This window comes from Manduca sexta, chromosome 12, assembly GCF_014839805.1.
Source record: "Manduca sexta isolate Smith_Timp_Sample1 chromosome 12, JHU_Msex_v1.0, whole genome shotgun sequence".
Taxonomy (NCBI): Eukaryota; Metazoa; Arthropoda; class Insecta; order Lepidoptera; family Sphingidae; genus Manduca; species Manduca sexta.
In genome coordinates, this window is record NC_051126.1 from 9,725,629 (window position 1) to 9,741,547 (window position 15,919).

General features: G+C 39.3%; 1 protein-coding gene and 1 pseudogene across 2 annotated transcripts; both read left to right on the forward strand.

Moving 5' to 3' along the window:
- Nucleotides 1-595: 595 nt before the first annotated feature.
- On the forward strand, nucleotides 596-2,775 carry LOC119189070 (annotated as a pseudogene). Its single transcript, XR_005112225.1, has 3 exons — nucleotides 596-612; nucleotides 1,249-1,609; nucleotides 1,747-2,775. The product of XR_005112225.1 is annotated as an actin, cytoplasmic A3a-like (transcript).
- LOC115455369 (actin-5C) lies at nucleotides 723-14,917 on the forward strand. The gene is made up of 3 exons (XM_037437766.1): nucleotides 723-876; nucleotides 13,321-13,681; nucleotides 13,819-14,917. Exons 2-3 carry the CDS (start codon nucleotides 13,332-13,334, stop codon nucleotides 14,597-14,599), a joined length of 1,131 nt encoding a protein of 376 aa, XP_037293663.1. The 5' UTR covers nucleotides 723-876; nucleotides 13,321-13,331; the 3' UTR covers nucleotides 14,600-14,917.
- The last annotated feature ends 1,002 nt before the right edge of the window (nucleotides 14,918-15,919 follow it).

Genomic DNA, 15,919 nt, shown 5'->3' on the forward strand with positions numbered 1-15,919 from the left:
TTAGAATAAACAGCACACTGCTAAGCACGAATCACAAAACTCAAAATAATCTTGATATCTCAAGAATTGGTACTGAAGACTTCAGCAACATCGTATACATTGTATCAATAGGACTTAAAAAAAAATAGAAATACGTATGTTATACAATTTCAAAATGTATGAATAATTTATTGTGATTAAAGTAACTTTATCCGTATTGTTAATTAGACCTGATAGAATCTTCAAAAACACATTATGCATAAGAGGTTTATTGAGTAGACGAAAAAACTGTTGTTTAAGGCAGCAACATCATTATATTAAATAAATTATACTAACATCTTTCACGCCAGTTAGTAATGCTTTCTGATCTTTTCGTAATTATAATGAAGAATTTAATTTTCCTCTAATGCAATTACACACTTGTCTGTATACGAATTCTGAGCTAATAAAACAATTCTAGGTTAATGTCAGTCGTTTGTAACAATTAGCGCAAATCTGCCGTCTCACAGAGAAAGCACTGAATGTAGTGAAAACCAAGTTTTTGTCCGAGGAGAGAATGTGATAGCATTAAGAGCTCGCAGGTGTAACCGCATATGCCGGTTGGCGACTTCAGTCCGTAATTCCGTAAGCCACGTGAGTGTTACGCGTAGGGACGCAATCACTTATCGAGGTATCTCTTATCAACGTGTGTTGATAGAGTGAACGTTACCATATATGGTGACAAAAACTGAGTCAGCTCGCGATTGGTCGGAAACATATTGTTGCCGATAGTGTGTGAACTCTGATAAGACTTGTTTTATATAGTTTATCCTCACGAGTCGGCCCTCATTTAGTGAGGTGTGCTTGAGCAGAGCGGCACGGAATCGCAACTAGTCATTTTAAATTATTTATTTAAATGTAAGTTCTTTTTGTATTTATATTTAATACGGTTTTAATTCAATATTTGAGTTTATAGTTAAAGGTATAAACGTTCGAATAAGTTACTATTTATAACGAAAAAAAAGTGAGTTGAGATAAATTACATAAAAGTGGTTACGTAACTAGTGAAGTGAAATTGAAAAGATAGTTTTCGGAATTTGTGAAACTGCTTTAATTATAATTATTTTGACGGATATTCTCAAGAGAAATGATTAGAATTTTAAGTGTGGAACATTATTTATCTTTGCCCCTTTTAAAATTATGGCACTTTCTGTCTAGCGGACTTGTGTTATCAGTATTACTTTTAATTTGAGGAAAATTTATTCATCGCTTTATATTTATTAATTTCAGACTAATTCAAAATGTGCGACGAGGAAGTTGCTGCGTTGGTAGTAGACAATGGCTCCGGTATGTGCAAAGCCGGCTTCGCGGGCGACGACGCGCCCCGTGCCGTGTTCCCATCGATCGTGGGCAGGCCCCGCCACCAGGGCGTGATGGTCGGTATGGGACAGAAGGACTCGTACGTGGGAGACGAGGCCCAGAGCAAGAGAGGTATCCTCACGCTCAAATACCCCATCGAGCACGGCATCGTCACCAACTGGGACGATATGGAGAAGATCTGGCACCACACCTTCTACAATGAGCTGCGTGTGGCGCCGGAGGAGCACCCCGTGCTGCTCACCGAGGCTCCCCTCAACCCTAAAGCCAACAGGTACGTGTCTGCTTTATCTCTTAGCGTTTTCTCGTTTTCATAATACCTACTAGTACTACACTAGTACTGATTAGCTGCTGATATTTAGGTGATGACCTGCTACTCTGTACAGGACTAACGCAGTTGTTCTATTTCAGAGAGAAGATGACACAGATCATGTTCGAGACCTTCAACACACCCGCCATGTACGTGGCCATCCAAGCCGATGCTGTCGCTGTACGCCTCCGGTCGTACCACCGGTATCGTGCTGGACTCCGGCGACGGTGTCTCCCACACAGTGCCCATCTACGAGGGATACGCGCTGCCGCACGCCATCCTCCGTCTGGACTTGGCCGGTCGTGACCTCACCGACTACCTCATGAAGATCCTCACCGAGCGTGGTTACTCGTTCACCACCACGGCTGAGCGTGAAATCGTGCGCGACATCAAGGAGAAGCTCTGCTACGTCGCTCTCGACTTCGAGCAGGAGATGGCCACCGCCGCCTCCAGCAGCTCGCTCGAGAAGTCCTATGAACTGCCCGACGGTCAGGTCATCACCATCGGTAACGAGAGGTTCCGTTGCCCTGAGGCTCTCTTCCAGCCCTCATTCTTAGGTATGGAAGCCAACGGTATTCACGAGACCACTTACAACTCCATCATGAAGTGCGATGTTGACATCCGTAAGGACCTGTACGCCAACACAGTATTGTCCGGCGGTACCACCATGTACCCCGGTATCGCTGACCGTATGCAGAAGGAAATCACAGCTCTTGCTCCTTCGACAATGAAGATCAAGATCATTGCGCCCCCAGAAAGGAAGTACTCCGTATGGATCGGTGGATCCATCCTTGCTTCCCTCTCTACCTTCCAGCAGATGTGGATCTCGAAACAAGAGTATGATGAGTCTGGTCCCTCAATCGTGCACAGGAAGTGCTTCTAAATGCCAAATGAGACTATTCCTAATAAATGATGCCCTACACCCTGCTACCAAACGGGCGGCTCAAATTACGCTTGTGATCTTGTATTTAAGTACAGTATTTAAATAGGTTGTAAGGTGTCGTAATATGCATATTACGTAAATTGAACGGAATATTGTGGATTCCGTTATTTTTGACAAAGATTTTTATTTATTTGTAAATCGTTACTAACCCAACATTTGTAATAAAACAATTTATATACCGGTATAATGATGACTTTTCTTTTCACCATGCAAAATGAAACACATTTCATATACAGCAAAATAGTAAGTACCGTTTGTGACCGTCAATAACTACAGTTGTAATCCTCTATCCCGTAATGCACAACAGGTTTACTTTATCAGAAATTGTATCTTTGTTACCAAACACTGCTGGCTTAACAGACAGTATTTCTTCATTCAAGTTTTCCATATTAGCGATTTTTTTATCATTATGCATCCCTAAAATCGGGTATTTAGTTACCTATTCAATATTCTTTTAACAGTAAGATAATAAGCTAATGAAACAATGTAAAATGCGTTGCGATAGACAGAAAATTGCGTAACAAGATTTTCATGATGGCAATGAGTTTAATGTACCTAATGGAAAGATTGTTGAAATATGGGCGAGGCCCATTTACCTAATAGGGTTCATTGTTACTAACGCAAAGCCACGCCTAGTCTTTAATCTTTATTTTAAAATTCTTGGCTGGTTTTATTATCTTAATTACGTGTACTGACTGTTATGTTTTATCAAATGCGTGGGTTTTACATACTCAAGGATGAACCTTGTCTGTAATTCCACGTTCATGACCTGAGACGGCGTGTGTTCCCTTAGAAACACAACTAGCCCTTGTTACCATCTGTTAACGTAGGCAATAAAGAAGTCAATGACCGACAATGTTAATGATTGTAACACAAATAAGCTACATATTGAATATTTTGTTGTTCTAAGCCGAGATGTAAATATTTGTTGTGACTAAGTCACGAAGGTCAAAGGTTTCTAGGACGATACGAGAAGTCGCCGTATACTTATTGCTTTATGTATTGCTTCATATTGGGGAAGGGCATGGCAATGACTGTTTCTGACCATACCTGACGTGATACTGATACTGCAAGGACTTTATTTCTTACACCTTTACTGAAGAAACTTATGTAATCGTTGATCACTATGACACTGAAACGTGCGTAGAAAAACGTGTTGTCTTTTACTTATACAGTTCACTGCGTCGATTTTTTTCTAGTCAGTAGGCTAGTAGGCCGATATATTTTATATTTCATGGGTTAAAGACATTCCCGTCCTCACACCTGCCACTACAACTCTAGTAAGTAAGGATCAGCAGTGGCAATTTATGACACTGAGCGGTGTTTCTTGGCAAATCTTAGGGAACACTAATTTGTCTTTCTCCAATAACGAAATTAATCAAATAGAAAGATAGGCAGGAGTTATGATCCTTTATGGAATTGATTTCTTTTACAAATTAATACGCTTTCTGTAGAATCTACAATAATTTATATTATTAAGCAATAAAGCACATTATAAGCTAAGAAGCTTCTTCTGTTAGGAAAAACTTATGCGCTACAAGCCAGAAGGGCTCTACATTATGCACACTGTATACATTCTGTTTTGTACTGAAAAGTTTGCAATCCACACGGTGCACTCTATTATCTTTTCGTAACGAGATATAGATTAGCTTCTCGAAAAAAAACGTTAATATAGCAATGTTAAGTTACTCATTTAATTTTTTAAGACCAAGTGACGTTAACCATGATCCTGGCATCATTATGCCGTCATGGTAGACGTCACGGAAAGAGTAGACAGTGATCGTCTACGGTTTATAATAGTTGACCTAGAACAACATTTAGTTTCGGCCAAATATAAATGTTTAAAATTAGATTGGACGCTCCCATAGCACCGTGTCTGTTGCGTACCGTACGCAATGCAGCTATTTCTGGACGTTTGTTTTGTGATTTACGTGGGCCTTTATTTACTAACATATTGTTACTACACGGTGAACAATGTTTAATAAGGTCAAAGATTCGCTTAGTAATACTAATGGATTCTTAATTTGCATACGTTGTTAAATAATGTGTATGTATTTTGAAACTTTGTAAATAATAAGTTAACTTTCTTATTTTTATTTTTATGCTAAACGCACTTAAAACAGTTTATTTTTATATACATACGTAATTTAAATAAATTTACACCTCATTTTAAAAGCAGATAAGTAGATATTCAATCACGAATTGAAATAAATCCCCGTATTAATAATATACTTATGTGTGTACTTTTTAAAATAAAATTATTATTGCAGTAAGTATGAATGGGTATCAAAATGAATTAAAGTAAGTAATTAATATCAACTATCAAGCCTTAAAATTAAGTCAATCGTTGTATACTGTAATTTTGTAACTTCTTGTATAGAATTGCAGAGTGTAGATTTTATGTATAGTAAAAGTTTAAGGCGGTTGTTAATTCGACAGGTTGTCAACTGTATAGATTAGTACTTTGTACCGCCATAGGGAGTTAGCAAGTCCATCCAGTAGCACAATACGCCTGGTCATTTTAATATCCTCTGTACTTGAATCGCGGCACTATTACAGATTACTAGTCTCCACAGCTAATAGGGATACGTATTCCCTTTTGTTTTCTCATTTGATGATGGCGCAATTGCATGTCCGATCCCTGCGATCGCGCGCATAACCAAATATGGTCATTTTGGCGTAAGTGGCGTGGCGTGTCGGGGTGGCTTAGCGGCCCCCACGCGGGCGGAGCCTAGGGTGTTTGCGTTAGGGCACGCGCAATAAAGCTGTACCTAATTAAAAACTTTAAAAGCGTATCGAATTATTATGCGAATTGGGCGTTTAGAGACTTAGTTTTAATTAAAATAATTGTAATAAAATCTAAAAATCACTGATCACCTTTTAGCTAACATGTAAGTATTGTTACAGTTTAAAGATTACTGCATGTTTCTTTGTAAATGCCTATAAGCAATATACTTACTTTTTAAGGAATTAGCGACAGATTTGGGAAAAATCCGCTAACGGGAGTGAGGAATGATCGCACTGCACCCTGAAACTTACAAGCAATGAAAGCAAAAATATCGAACTCCGTTCCAATCGGACAAAGCATACGACCATAAGTAATATTAATTTGTTATCCTTACACAATTTCTTTAAAACGCAGGCGACTCTCATTTGGTAAAATATTTACTTATGCGGCGGTTCGCAGTCATCCCGTCCCCTCGGCCACCCTGCATGCAGAGGCGAGGGTCAAGGGCGCGGCGGGAGGACGATCGATCTCGCTCCCTCGCCCGCGCCCCTCCGCGCCACACCTAACCCCTCAATGCGTCTTCACGACTAGACGGGCGTGTTGCTTAACCAAATGATCTGTACACCTTATATCCCCTTATATCTTTGCCATACATTTAGTTATTCAGTGACAGCAATTTACCAGGAATATGATGAAGTTTTTAGTGAATTTAACTTGACTATCCTACGACGCGACGTGTTTGATTTTAGTTAGATTTTAGTTTATTTTAATTAGATTTGGTAACAGCGTTATGGCAATCATTGTTGTTTAAAATGGATTGCTCTAGAATTAAAAAAGAGCTAAAAAAATTTATGATGATATCTTTTCTGTGTTCTTTAACACAGCAGTAGCGAAGGGTGAAGTATTCCGAAAGGTAACCTGACTCATGTAGGTACTCATGATGGTCTGAAAATCGTTCTAATAATTAGATTTTATATAAATTACGAAAGGGAAGAATCGGAACGACAGGAATCGGTTATACTGTTATACGGAACTTTCGCCACTGAAACACACAGAAAGGGGAAGGGTCCTCTTTAAACTTCAGAATTATTAACCTAACATTACTTAATTATAATTAAACCTTTTACGTTATTAAATAAGTAATAAGTATCAACATTATTATTTCCTAGTGTTCATAGTAAAAGTGAAACACGATACACTAGGTATTATTAGGTACTCGAATCATTATGATGTGACTATCCACCACTACTATTATCAATTGCCTTCAAAAATGTAAACTTCAAAAAACATACCAAAGTTACAAAGACGTAGTTCAATCCTTTGAATAACAATAAAACGCTGGAAATAGCAACGACCCTTATGCTACCCCGGTCAGATTCACAAAAAATCACAAAAGCAAACGCACGCAGCCCCTTGAATAGACGCGCTTGTTATTTTGAAACACTGAATAATATTGAATAAATATATGGGACTGCTGTCCATACGCATAAACTAAGAGTGTGTAAGGGTTAAATATTTTTAGCAACTAGGCCACTATGCACCAGATTGTTGACAAATGACGCGATCATACGTGTAATATGATTGTAGACAATTAATTTATGCCCCAGTTACTAATGAAGTGTGGGTTTACAGACTCTAGAGTCTAGATATAACCACATATTTTCAAAGGTATTATTGGTAAAGGAGTAATCATTTAATTAAGTATTGATTATAAACAAATGTACAGCTGATGCACATTGCAATCACATTTGCAATATTTTCACTTTGTGTTAGGACGTTAGATACAATTTTATGGTTCTCTAACCATTAAATGAAAGTTGGTTTAAAAATGACTGCCTCGGTGGCGTAGTTGTATTACACGTCCGGTACAATAGCGCTCTGAGGTCCTGGGTTCGAATCCCGGGTCGGGCAAAGTGATATTTGGGTTTTTCTGCTCAGTATCAGCCCGGAGTCTGGAATTTGTGCCCGATATGGCGATAGGCTCGCCCACTATCACATCATGGGACGGAACATACTTGGCGAAAAGTGGATGCCCTAGTTGCGCCTCTGCATACCCCTTCGGGGATAAAATGCGTGATGTTATGTATTATGTTATGGTTTAAAAATGAACTCTCGCAAGACTAAAATAATGACCAACTCGACAAAATATGTAGAGATTAAAATAAAAGAAGAAACTTTAACATATGTAGATAAATACATATAATATCTAGGAACAATTATTTCTATGAAAGACCAAATATATCAAGAAATAGACATGAGAGTCGCAATGGGATGAAAAAAATACTGGTCTCTTAAAGAGGTCATGAAGTCGAAAGACCTTAGTCCTAGTCGTGTGGCACTGAAACGAAAAATTTTCAACGTATGTATACTTCCTTGTTTAACATACGGTTGTAAAACATGGGCACTTACGAAATCACTCCGAGATAAACTTGCTAAATGTCAAAGAGCAATGGAAAGAAGCATGACAGATTCAAAAAGAATAGACAGAATTAGTAATATAGATCTTTGACTCAAAACAAAACTGGCGGACGTTCTAACAACAGTAGACAAACAAAAATGGAGATGGACAGGCCACATGTTGCGTGATACTAAAGGGAAATGGAGCAAGATAGTGACAGAGTTGTACCCCAGAGACGGAAAGAGAAAAAGAGGGAGACAACATATTAGATGAGAAGAGGAAATCAAACAGACAGCAGGGCCAAACTGGAGGAGGGTAGCTCGCGATAGACGATAATGGAAACAGTTAGAGGAGGCCTTTGCCACAAGGCACACCGAAATTCGAGACATACTTTAGAATAACTTTAAACTAATAATTACTGATGAATATTGTTTTGCTGTTCAGTTTTTCGGAAATAAAAGCCTGTATTATTATTATTATTATCCATTAAATGCGCCAATGAATCCAATTTGGGAATCGCGCCCTAGACCTTATTTAATAGCTTACAAGTACTGTTTTAGGGTAGCTTTTTCGTACAACACTCTGGCAACTATTTCGTATATCACTATATGGCAATAGCTCAACCATGAATAAGTAAATCATTTAAATATATATTTTTTGTCTTGCAATATACAAAACAATTCGGCTCAAACGACTAATAAGTAGATATTAGGTCGACTCCTTTACACAGCATTGGTATAGAAATAAAGTCCATGTCCAAATATTTTAACAAATGCGTAAAGATTAGGAATAGGGGAATATTCACAAAACTATCATGAATGTCCTTATTCGTCAAGGGCAGTAAGCAATAATTTTGCTTCTTTTTATAAGGAAATTTCCGGTAGCCTTTTTTATTAAGGTCATCTAAATTATTTCGGCAGTGATTTCCTTGCCAGTGTTTTAAATTAAACCTTTGAACAGGGTTTATAAATCGATAATATACGGAATTATAGTAAGAACTTGTAACTTATGATACCTACTTTATAACAAAATTCCAATATTTTTTGCAATCAGAATGCCTCTGTGACAGAACCTGAATAAAAACCACAGTAAAAACTCAGCCTTGCAGCCCGTATAACTAGTTCATACCTTCGCTGAGACTAAGAATTATAATGGCATTAGTCGAGTCCCGAGTAAAATACTATGTCGGAACAGGAATTTCTCGTTACTCTACTAAACGTACACTTAGCGATATCCAGATCAAGTTAAATGTAAACGGATTTACGACTGTCTGGTAGAACGATTGTCACCAGTGGTTTCCAAGGTTCCTCAAATATGTACATGTTAATGACTCATCGGCTCAAGAATACTAACATTATGTATTCTACAACTGACGTGTCTTATAATACAATGGCGTACGTTTATAATTCCGTACGATGTCTGCGAGTTTCCTTCGTTGACTCATTTCTCCTTATTCTCCCGTAATAAAATTAATCATTTTTTTTTTCTATAAATCCTGCATGTATCCTTTATTGTAATAGGCAGGAGACATCCGGACAATAGATTTCTTGATAATTAAGGACATTTTCGTACGTGACTTGGTTTCACAGTGGATGCATTTTTATATATCAACTTACTTAAGTATATCATAATGTACTAGTAAGTACTAGATATAGAATTGTACCTAAACAACTATAAGTATAACAGGTAGCCATCATTTAACCATATTTTTCCTACTATTTTATAACAAATTTGGTAAGTACTTACAATGGATTTAAATAATATAATAATTGTTAATAGAGCGACAGGTGTAATTTTCTTATTGGATAAAATTTATTACCATTTACTTATATTGACACTTTTTTGTGTTTTATTAAATTCATTTATATTTTTTTTTTACAATTGTATATTATACTTAACTCTTATTATTAAATTCTTTCAATATGTGAAATAAACCGTTGATTATAACTGTGGCTTAAATATTTCAAAGTTCATTCTTAATTATTTTGTATCCACAAATAGGACTCTCTACTGTCTACATTCTAAAATCCGATTAAATTGTTCTTGTTTTGCTTAAATTTTGGAGAATAAAGTACTTACTTATTATAAAAAATAAAATAAAGCAAAGCGTTTTCTTTACGTTTTTTTTTTATGTTTCGGATTTTTTTACCGTTTTTGAACATCAAATTGACTTCACTAAGTATCAATTAAGTTGAATCTATACACAAATTAACTGCAAAAATCAAGTTCTGTCTAGCTATCTGGAAAATGCCAAGTTTACCTAATCAAAACCGTATTAAGTATCACAAACCCATTGTATAAAGAAACATAAACAGATACGTATATGATAAAGATTAGTCACAAGCATTAATTTACGAAGAAGTGAGTTAGTGGACTGGTATGGTACCACAAAACGCTTGACTCAGCGTCGTAGTACGCACGCGAGAGTGGAACATGACTCACGGAGACGACAGTCCACTCACCACACTGCCACATAGTGCCGGCAACAGCCGCCGGAACAGATAAACAGCATCATTGTTTTGTCATACTTGATACTGTTGATATATACAATGGTACAGTTTATATTATGTATGCAACCACAACGGACATAAGAAATAGTCGAGGTTATTGCCTTTATGGCGCCGTCTCTATCTTAATTGAAATTTTATTGTTCAAGCAAAATTGTCTAGCATTCGATCGCGAAATATAGTTAACGTTAAAGTAGCTTCCTCAGGTAATAATAGTATACTTACTTGCATACGTAAAGTTTTTATTTTATTTAATACTAATAATGACACAATGCCTCGGTACTTAACTTGAAAAAAGACAGTTTCACAACCCCCAAGCCCTTAAAAATATGATTTAAACATCTACATACATTTATGGACCAGACAATCATTTATCCCGATGCAATGTAGGGATCGATCCCGCGCCCCGGCATCTCACAGTACCGACTCCACCTATATTTCTGGGATCTCAATGGTAGCTACTAAGTTTACATATTATATACTTGAGTAAGTACATAGAAAAATTGAATATTAAGTACGTTATTCTATCTATATTTTGAATATTCGGTTCAAAAAGTCCAAGTTTCACCATACTTACATATTTACACTTTTCTTAGAAAGTGGAATTGTAGAAGTTATTGAAAAATAAATGAGTAAGTAAATAGGGTCGTTGATGCAATATAAGTACCTACATAATTACAATACGTACTGAATATTAGGCAACACATTAAATTAATTTAGACATTGGGATAGGTACCTATTTTCTATTTTCTTCCTAAGAAAAAATTTACAGCACGAAACAGGGCCTTGGGATTTAAAGGAAATGCGCTAATAATTGGAATATGTACATACTTACATTTAAAATGGTTAGTATTTGAAGATAGGTACTTACCTACTTTATAAAATACCCTTTTTATACTTACATTACCCAGTCTTTTAAAATAGTTTACCTAAGTATTTATTAAAATAAGTAATATCATCCAAACAATTGAGGAAAAGGCATAAGATAGTCTTCAAATAAAATTGGTAGGTAGGTACCTATTATTACTCAAGAGATTAAGTACTTATTAAGTATGTGTAGATAATCATCTCAGTTTTTATTTCACCTTTAATTCCACACAAGCCCAGAGGTGATGGGCTTGCTTATAAGTTAGTATATACTTAAACAATAAGTGGGTACCTACAAGATAAGGCATGCGACAAATCCTATCACTTACTGCATACTTACCTACAGTCTACTAATATAAAAAATTACCTTATTAGACTAAATAAGACTACTAGCATACGTAAAATTCGTAACTCGTTTAACTTATTTTACCACCATGCAGACGATAATATTGAATGGAACGGTCCTCTTGTTACTAGAGACGAACACAAACAAAAAATTCCATACATGTGTTTGTGTGCGTCGCGTCAGTACGACGACCGTTGCCATCTTGCACCAATCAGAATCCAGGATTGTACCGATGCCCATATATGGTAAGGCCATCGGTTGCGTTGAGTGGCGGGGCTTGGGCGAGTCCATTTTTTGCAATACACTTTATAACTCCAAATTCAAATTATTAACAATTGCTTGATGTCTGTCACTGTAACTAAATATGATATTTATTTTATATGTCATTTTAACTATCATTGTGTGAGAAAAAATAGAGAAATTATATATTTTCTAGCACCTCTAGGGGTCGGTTGGACAAGTCGATTCTGTCGCGGGGCGCCGGCGTACCGCGTATTCTAGTGAAGCAAATCGACCTCCACGAGCGAGCGAGCAACAGAAGGAAACCGGCCGGCATTCATTTCTCACGGTTTGCAAACGCTCCGTTTATTATTCTTCGCAACAACATAATAACAAGTAAGTTCCATTATTTTTGTCTATGTATGAAGTGTAGAATCGGGCTTTTGGCAATTTATTACTGACCACGTTGTAAAAATACTCATTTCTTTGAAAATATCTTGATTAAAATTTCCTACGCTTTACTTAGTACGATAAGTACGCAAAAGTTGTGATACGATTTCATTGAGAATGTACCTACGTACCTAATATGCTTTAGTGCATACTGCACGCAAAGCTGCATCGTTAAGGATTCTTGGATCGTTGCCAATGCCAATACAGTTTGTACTTTCGTTATCGTTCACTTGGTGTGTTACGTATGTGTATGAGTAAATAGTGCGTGTTATCGAAGCGTCCCGTCTTAAATGCCCGTCTGGTGGCCAAGATCCTAATGTGAACTTGGCTGAAAATCTCATCGTTATCAAGCGCTGCGCTATCAGCGGCGGGGTGTCTCGAGGGGAGGTAGGAGACGGGCAAGGAGGAGGGGGAGTGCGCGCATGCTCCCTGCAGCGGAATACCATATATGGCCACGAAACCTCATGTATTGTGCCGTACTGTGCGATTGGCGGAGAGGCGGCTGATGCGGGGGCAGGGGCGCCCCGATAACCAGGCTCATTTATATACTCCGCCTGCCGCGCTAGCTGACATTCCACGAAGTGAGCTCGAGCTGTGGCGTTGTGCAGCGATACCGAGGCTGTGCAATAGCAAGTTAATTTATTTATTACATTAGGACTATTTAATTAAAAGTAAGTTGATACAGATGTGCGATTTTAATTATTTTCGTGTTTAGTGAAATATTCGCGTGAGCAAATCTAGTGTAATTGAATAAGTGTGTGCGGTCAGTGACACGTCGCGGTCGGTAGGGTTGGGCGGCGTGACGCCGGTCCGGGAGTCTGGGATAGTTGGTTGCGGTAGGGCGTGGTCCCTTGTTCACTATTCCAATTCGAACGGTTCACGAGCCAATTAGAAAGTCGTTCATCTGGTGATCTCGACTTTCTCGATGGGTAAAAGCGGGCTGTCTACGCGATTCGCGAAATGTGGTCTTGTCGCATCTAGATTGCCACGTTAGAGCCGCATCGCCTTTCAAGATGAATCTAACCTTATTTGGTTTTATTTTGTGACTAGCGCCCACTTAGCTCTTGTCTTGTAACGGTCGCGTGGGCAATCTACCCACCAGTTTTATGTATGGTCATGAATTCTATAAAACAAATTACTTACAATTTTAATAGGTGGATCGTTCCAAGTCCTGTAAATTAATATAGTGTTTGTAACAAGTTGAATTTTATTTTCAGACTAATTCAAAATGTGCGACGAGGAAGTTGCTGCGTTGGTAGTAGACAATGGCTCCGGTATGTGCAAAGCCGGCTTCGCGGGCGACGACGCGCCCCGTGCCGTGTTCCCATCGATCGTGGGCAGGCCCCGCCACCAGGGCGTGATGGTCGGTATGGGACAGAAGGACTCGTACGTGGGAGACGAGGCCCAGAGCAAGAGAGGTATCCTCACGCTCAAATACCCCATCGAGCACGGCATCGTCACCAACTGGGACGATATGGAGAAGATCTGGCACCACACCTTCTACAATGAGCTGCGTGTGGCGCCGGAGGAGCACCCCGTGCTGCTCACCGAGGCTCCCCTCAACCCTAAAGCCAACAGGTACGTGTCTGCTTTATCTCTTAGCGTTTTCTCGTGTTCATAATACCTACTAGTACTACACTAGTACTGATTAGCTGCTGATATTTAGGTGATGACCTGCTACTCTGTACAGGACTAACGCAGTCGTTCTATTTCAGAGAGAAGATGACACAGATCATGTTCGAGACCTTCAACACACCCGCCATGTACGTGGCCATCCAAGCCGTGCTGTCGCTGTACGCCTCCGGTCGTACCACCGGTATCGTGCTGGACTCCGGCGACGGTGTCTCCCACACAGTGCCCATCTACGAGGGATACGCGCTGCCGCACGCCATCCTCCGTCTGGACTTGGCCGGTCGTGACCTCACCGACTACCTCATGAAGATCCTCACCGAGCGTGGTTACTCATTCACCACCACGGCCGAGCGTGAAATCGTGCGCGACATCAAGGAGAAGCTCTGCTACGTCGCTCTCGACTTCGAGCAGGAGATGGCCACCGCCGCCTCCAGCAGCTCGCTCGAGAAGTCCTATGAACTGCCCGACGGTCAGGTCATCACCATCGGTAACGAGAGGTTCCGTTGCCCTGAGGCTCTCTTCCAGCCCTCGTTCCTGGGTATGGAAGCTTGCGGCATCCATGAGACCACTTACAACTCCATCATGAAGTGCGATGTTGACATCCGTAAGGACCTGTACGCCAACACAGTATTGTCCGGCGGTACCACCATGTACCCCGGCATCGCCGACCGTATGCAAAAAGAAATCACAGCCCTGGCCCCATCTACGATGAAGATCAAGATCATTGCGCCCCCAGAGAGGAAGTACTCCGTATGGATCGGTGGATCGATCCTCGCGTCCCTCTCTACGTTCCAGCAGATGTGGATCTCGAAACAAGAGTACGACGAGTCTGGCCCCTCGATTGTACACAGGAAGTGCTTCTAAGCATTCCGCGCGACGCTGCCCTGCAGCCCGCGGCCCGGCCGGGCCCGCGGCCGGCTGCTCAACTCAGGCTTGTAATCTCCGTTAATTTAATTGTACGTAAGATATTATTGTAATTAAATCGTAATAGTGACGGCAGGACGGAGCGCGGCGCCGCGGGCGCGCCTCGACCGCCGGCCTCGGTACTGCACTCGCCAAAGGATTTTTTGTAATCTCGTGAATGATGATTGTATGTGCTGAAACGGATAAGACTACTTTCTTACTAGGTCATTTATAAATTATAAAAAATAATGAAAATACAAAAAAAAATCTGAAAAATTACATCTGTGTTTCTATTTTACCCCATATTTCGTTCGTATTCAAGCGAAGATCGTTGCCCGAGCGCAATGACCGACATTGACCTACGAACCGAAATAGAACGAACTTGGGAGCGAGCTTGGCCATAAATATACGCAGTACGCACGCCTGCTAATGTTTTGTTCCCTATGCATTGATGTCAAGTATTAAATAAATGGTCGAGTTTTAAACATTGTTTTAATGTTAAATTCGTCTGTAGATAGAAAACTTCCACAATAGTTAGTACCTACCTTCACAATATATTTATATGATAGATTTCAGTAGGGTAAATGAATTAGGCACACATACTATTAATACACCCATGTCCTACACAGTACACGCGTAGTAAACATAGCTGCCAATACCCGATAAAAGGTAGATGATTCTACAATCTACATCTTAATTTATAACAATATCAAAAACCTCCATGAAAGTAAACTACTACTGTGTAACAAATATACCCAAGTTGGATATGACGCCTACGATATTGAACATTTCTCGAGGCGGTGAGTTAAATTTTAAGAGTAGACAAATACATAATATATTTTCTTTCGATTTTGCTTAATATTTTTGCAGAGGGTGCCGATAACGTTAACACTTCTGCCGTAATAATGAAAAAGACAACGCTTTTTTAAAGATTTTTGCATTAAAATGTATGTAGACATGATTCTTTATGGCGGAAGACGTATTGATATTATAAGTGAGCGCGGACAGTGTTAAGGTTAAGCTAATTGTGATATAAATTCTCAATCTAAGTCTAACATTCAATCTTAAAATCATGTTTCATCTATTGTTATTTGTTTTTATTAAATACTACTTTTTTGGAATAAAATCATCAACCCGTTACAGTCCACTGCGGAACATAGGTCTCTCCCAGGTACGCCACAGAGCCCTGTCTGCTGCTTTATGCATCCAGCCGCTGCCGGTGCTCTTGTGTAAGTCGTCCCGCCATCTGGCCAGATGGCGTCCCACGCTACGTTTGCCAAG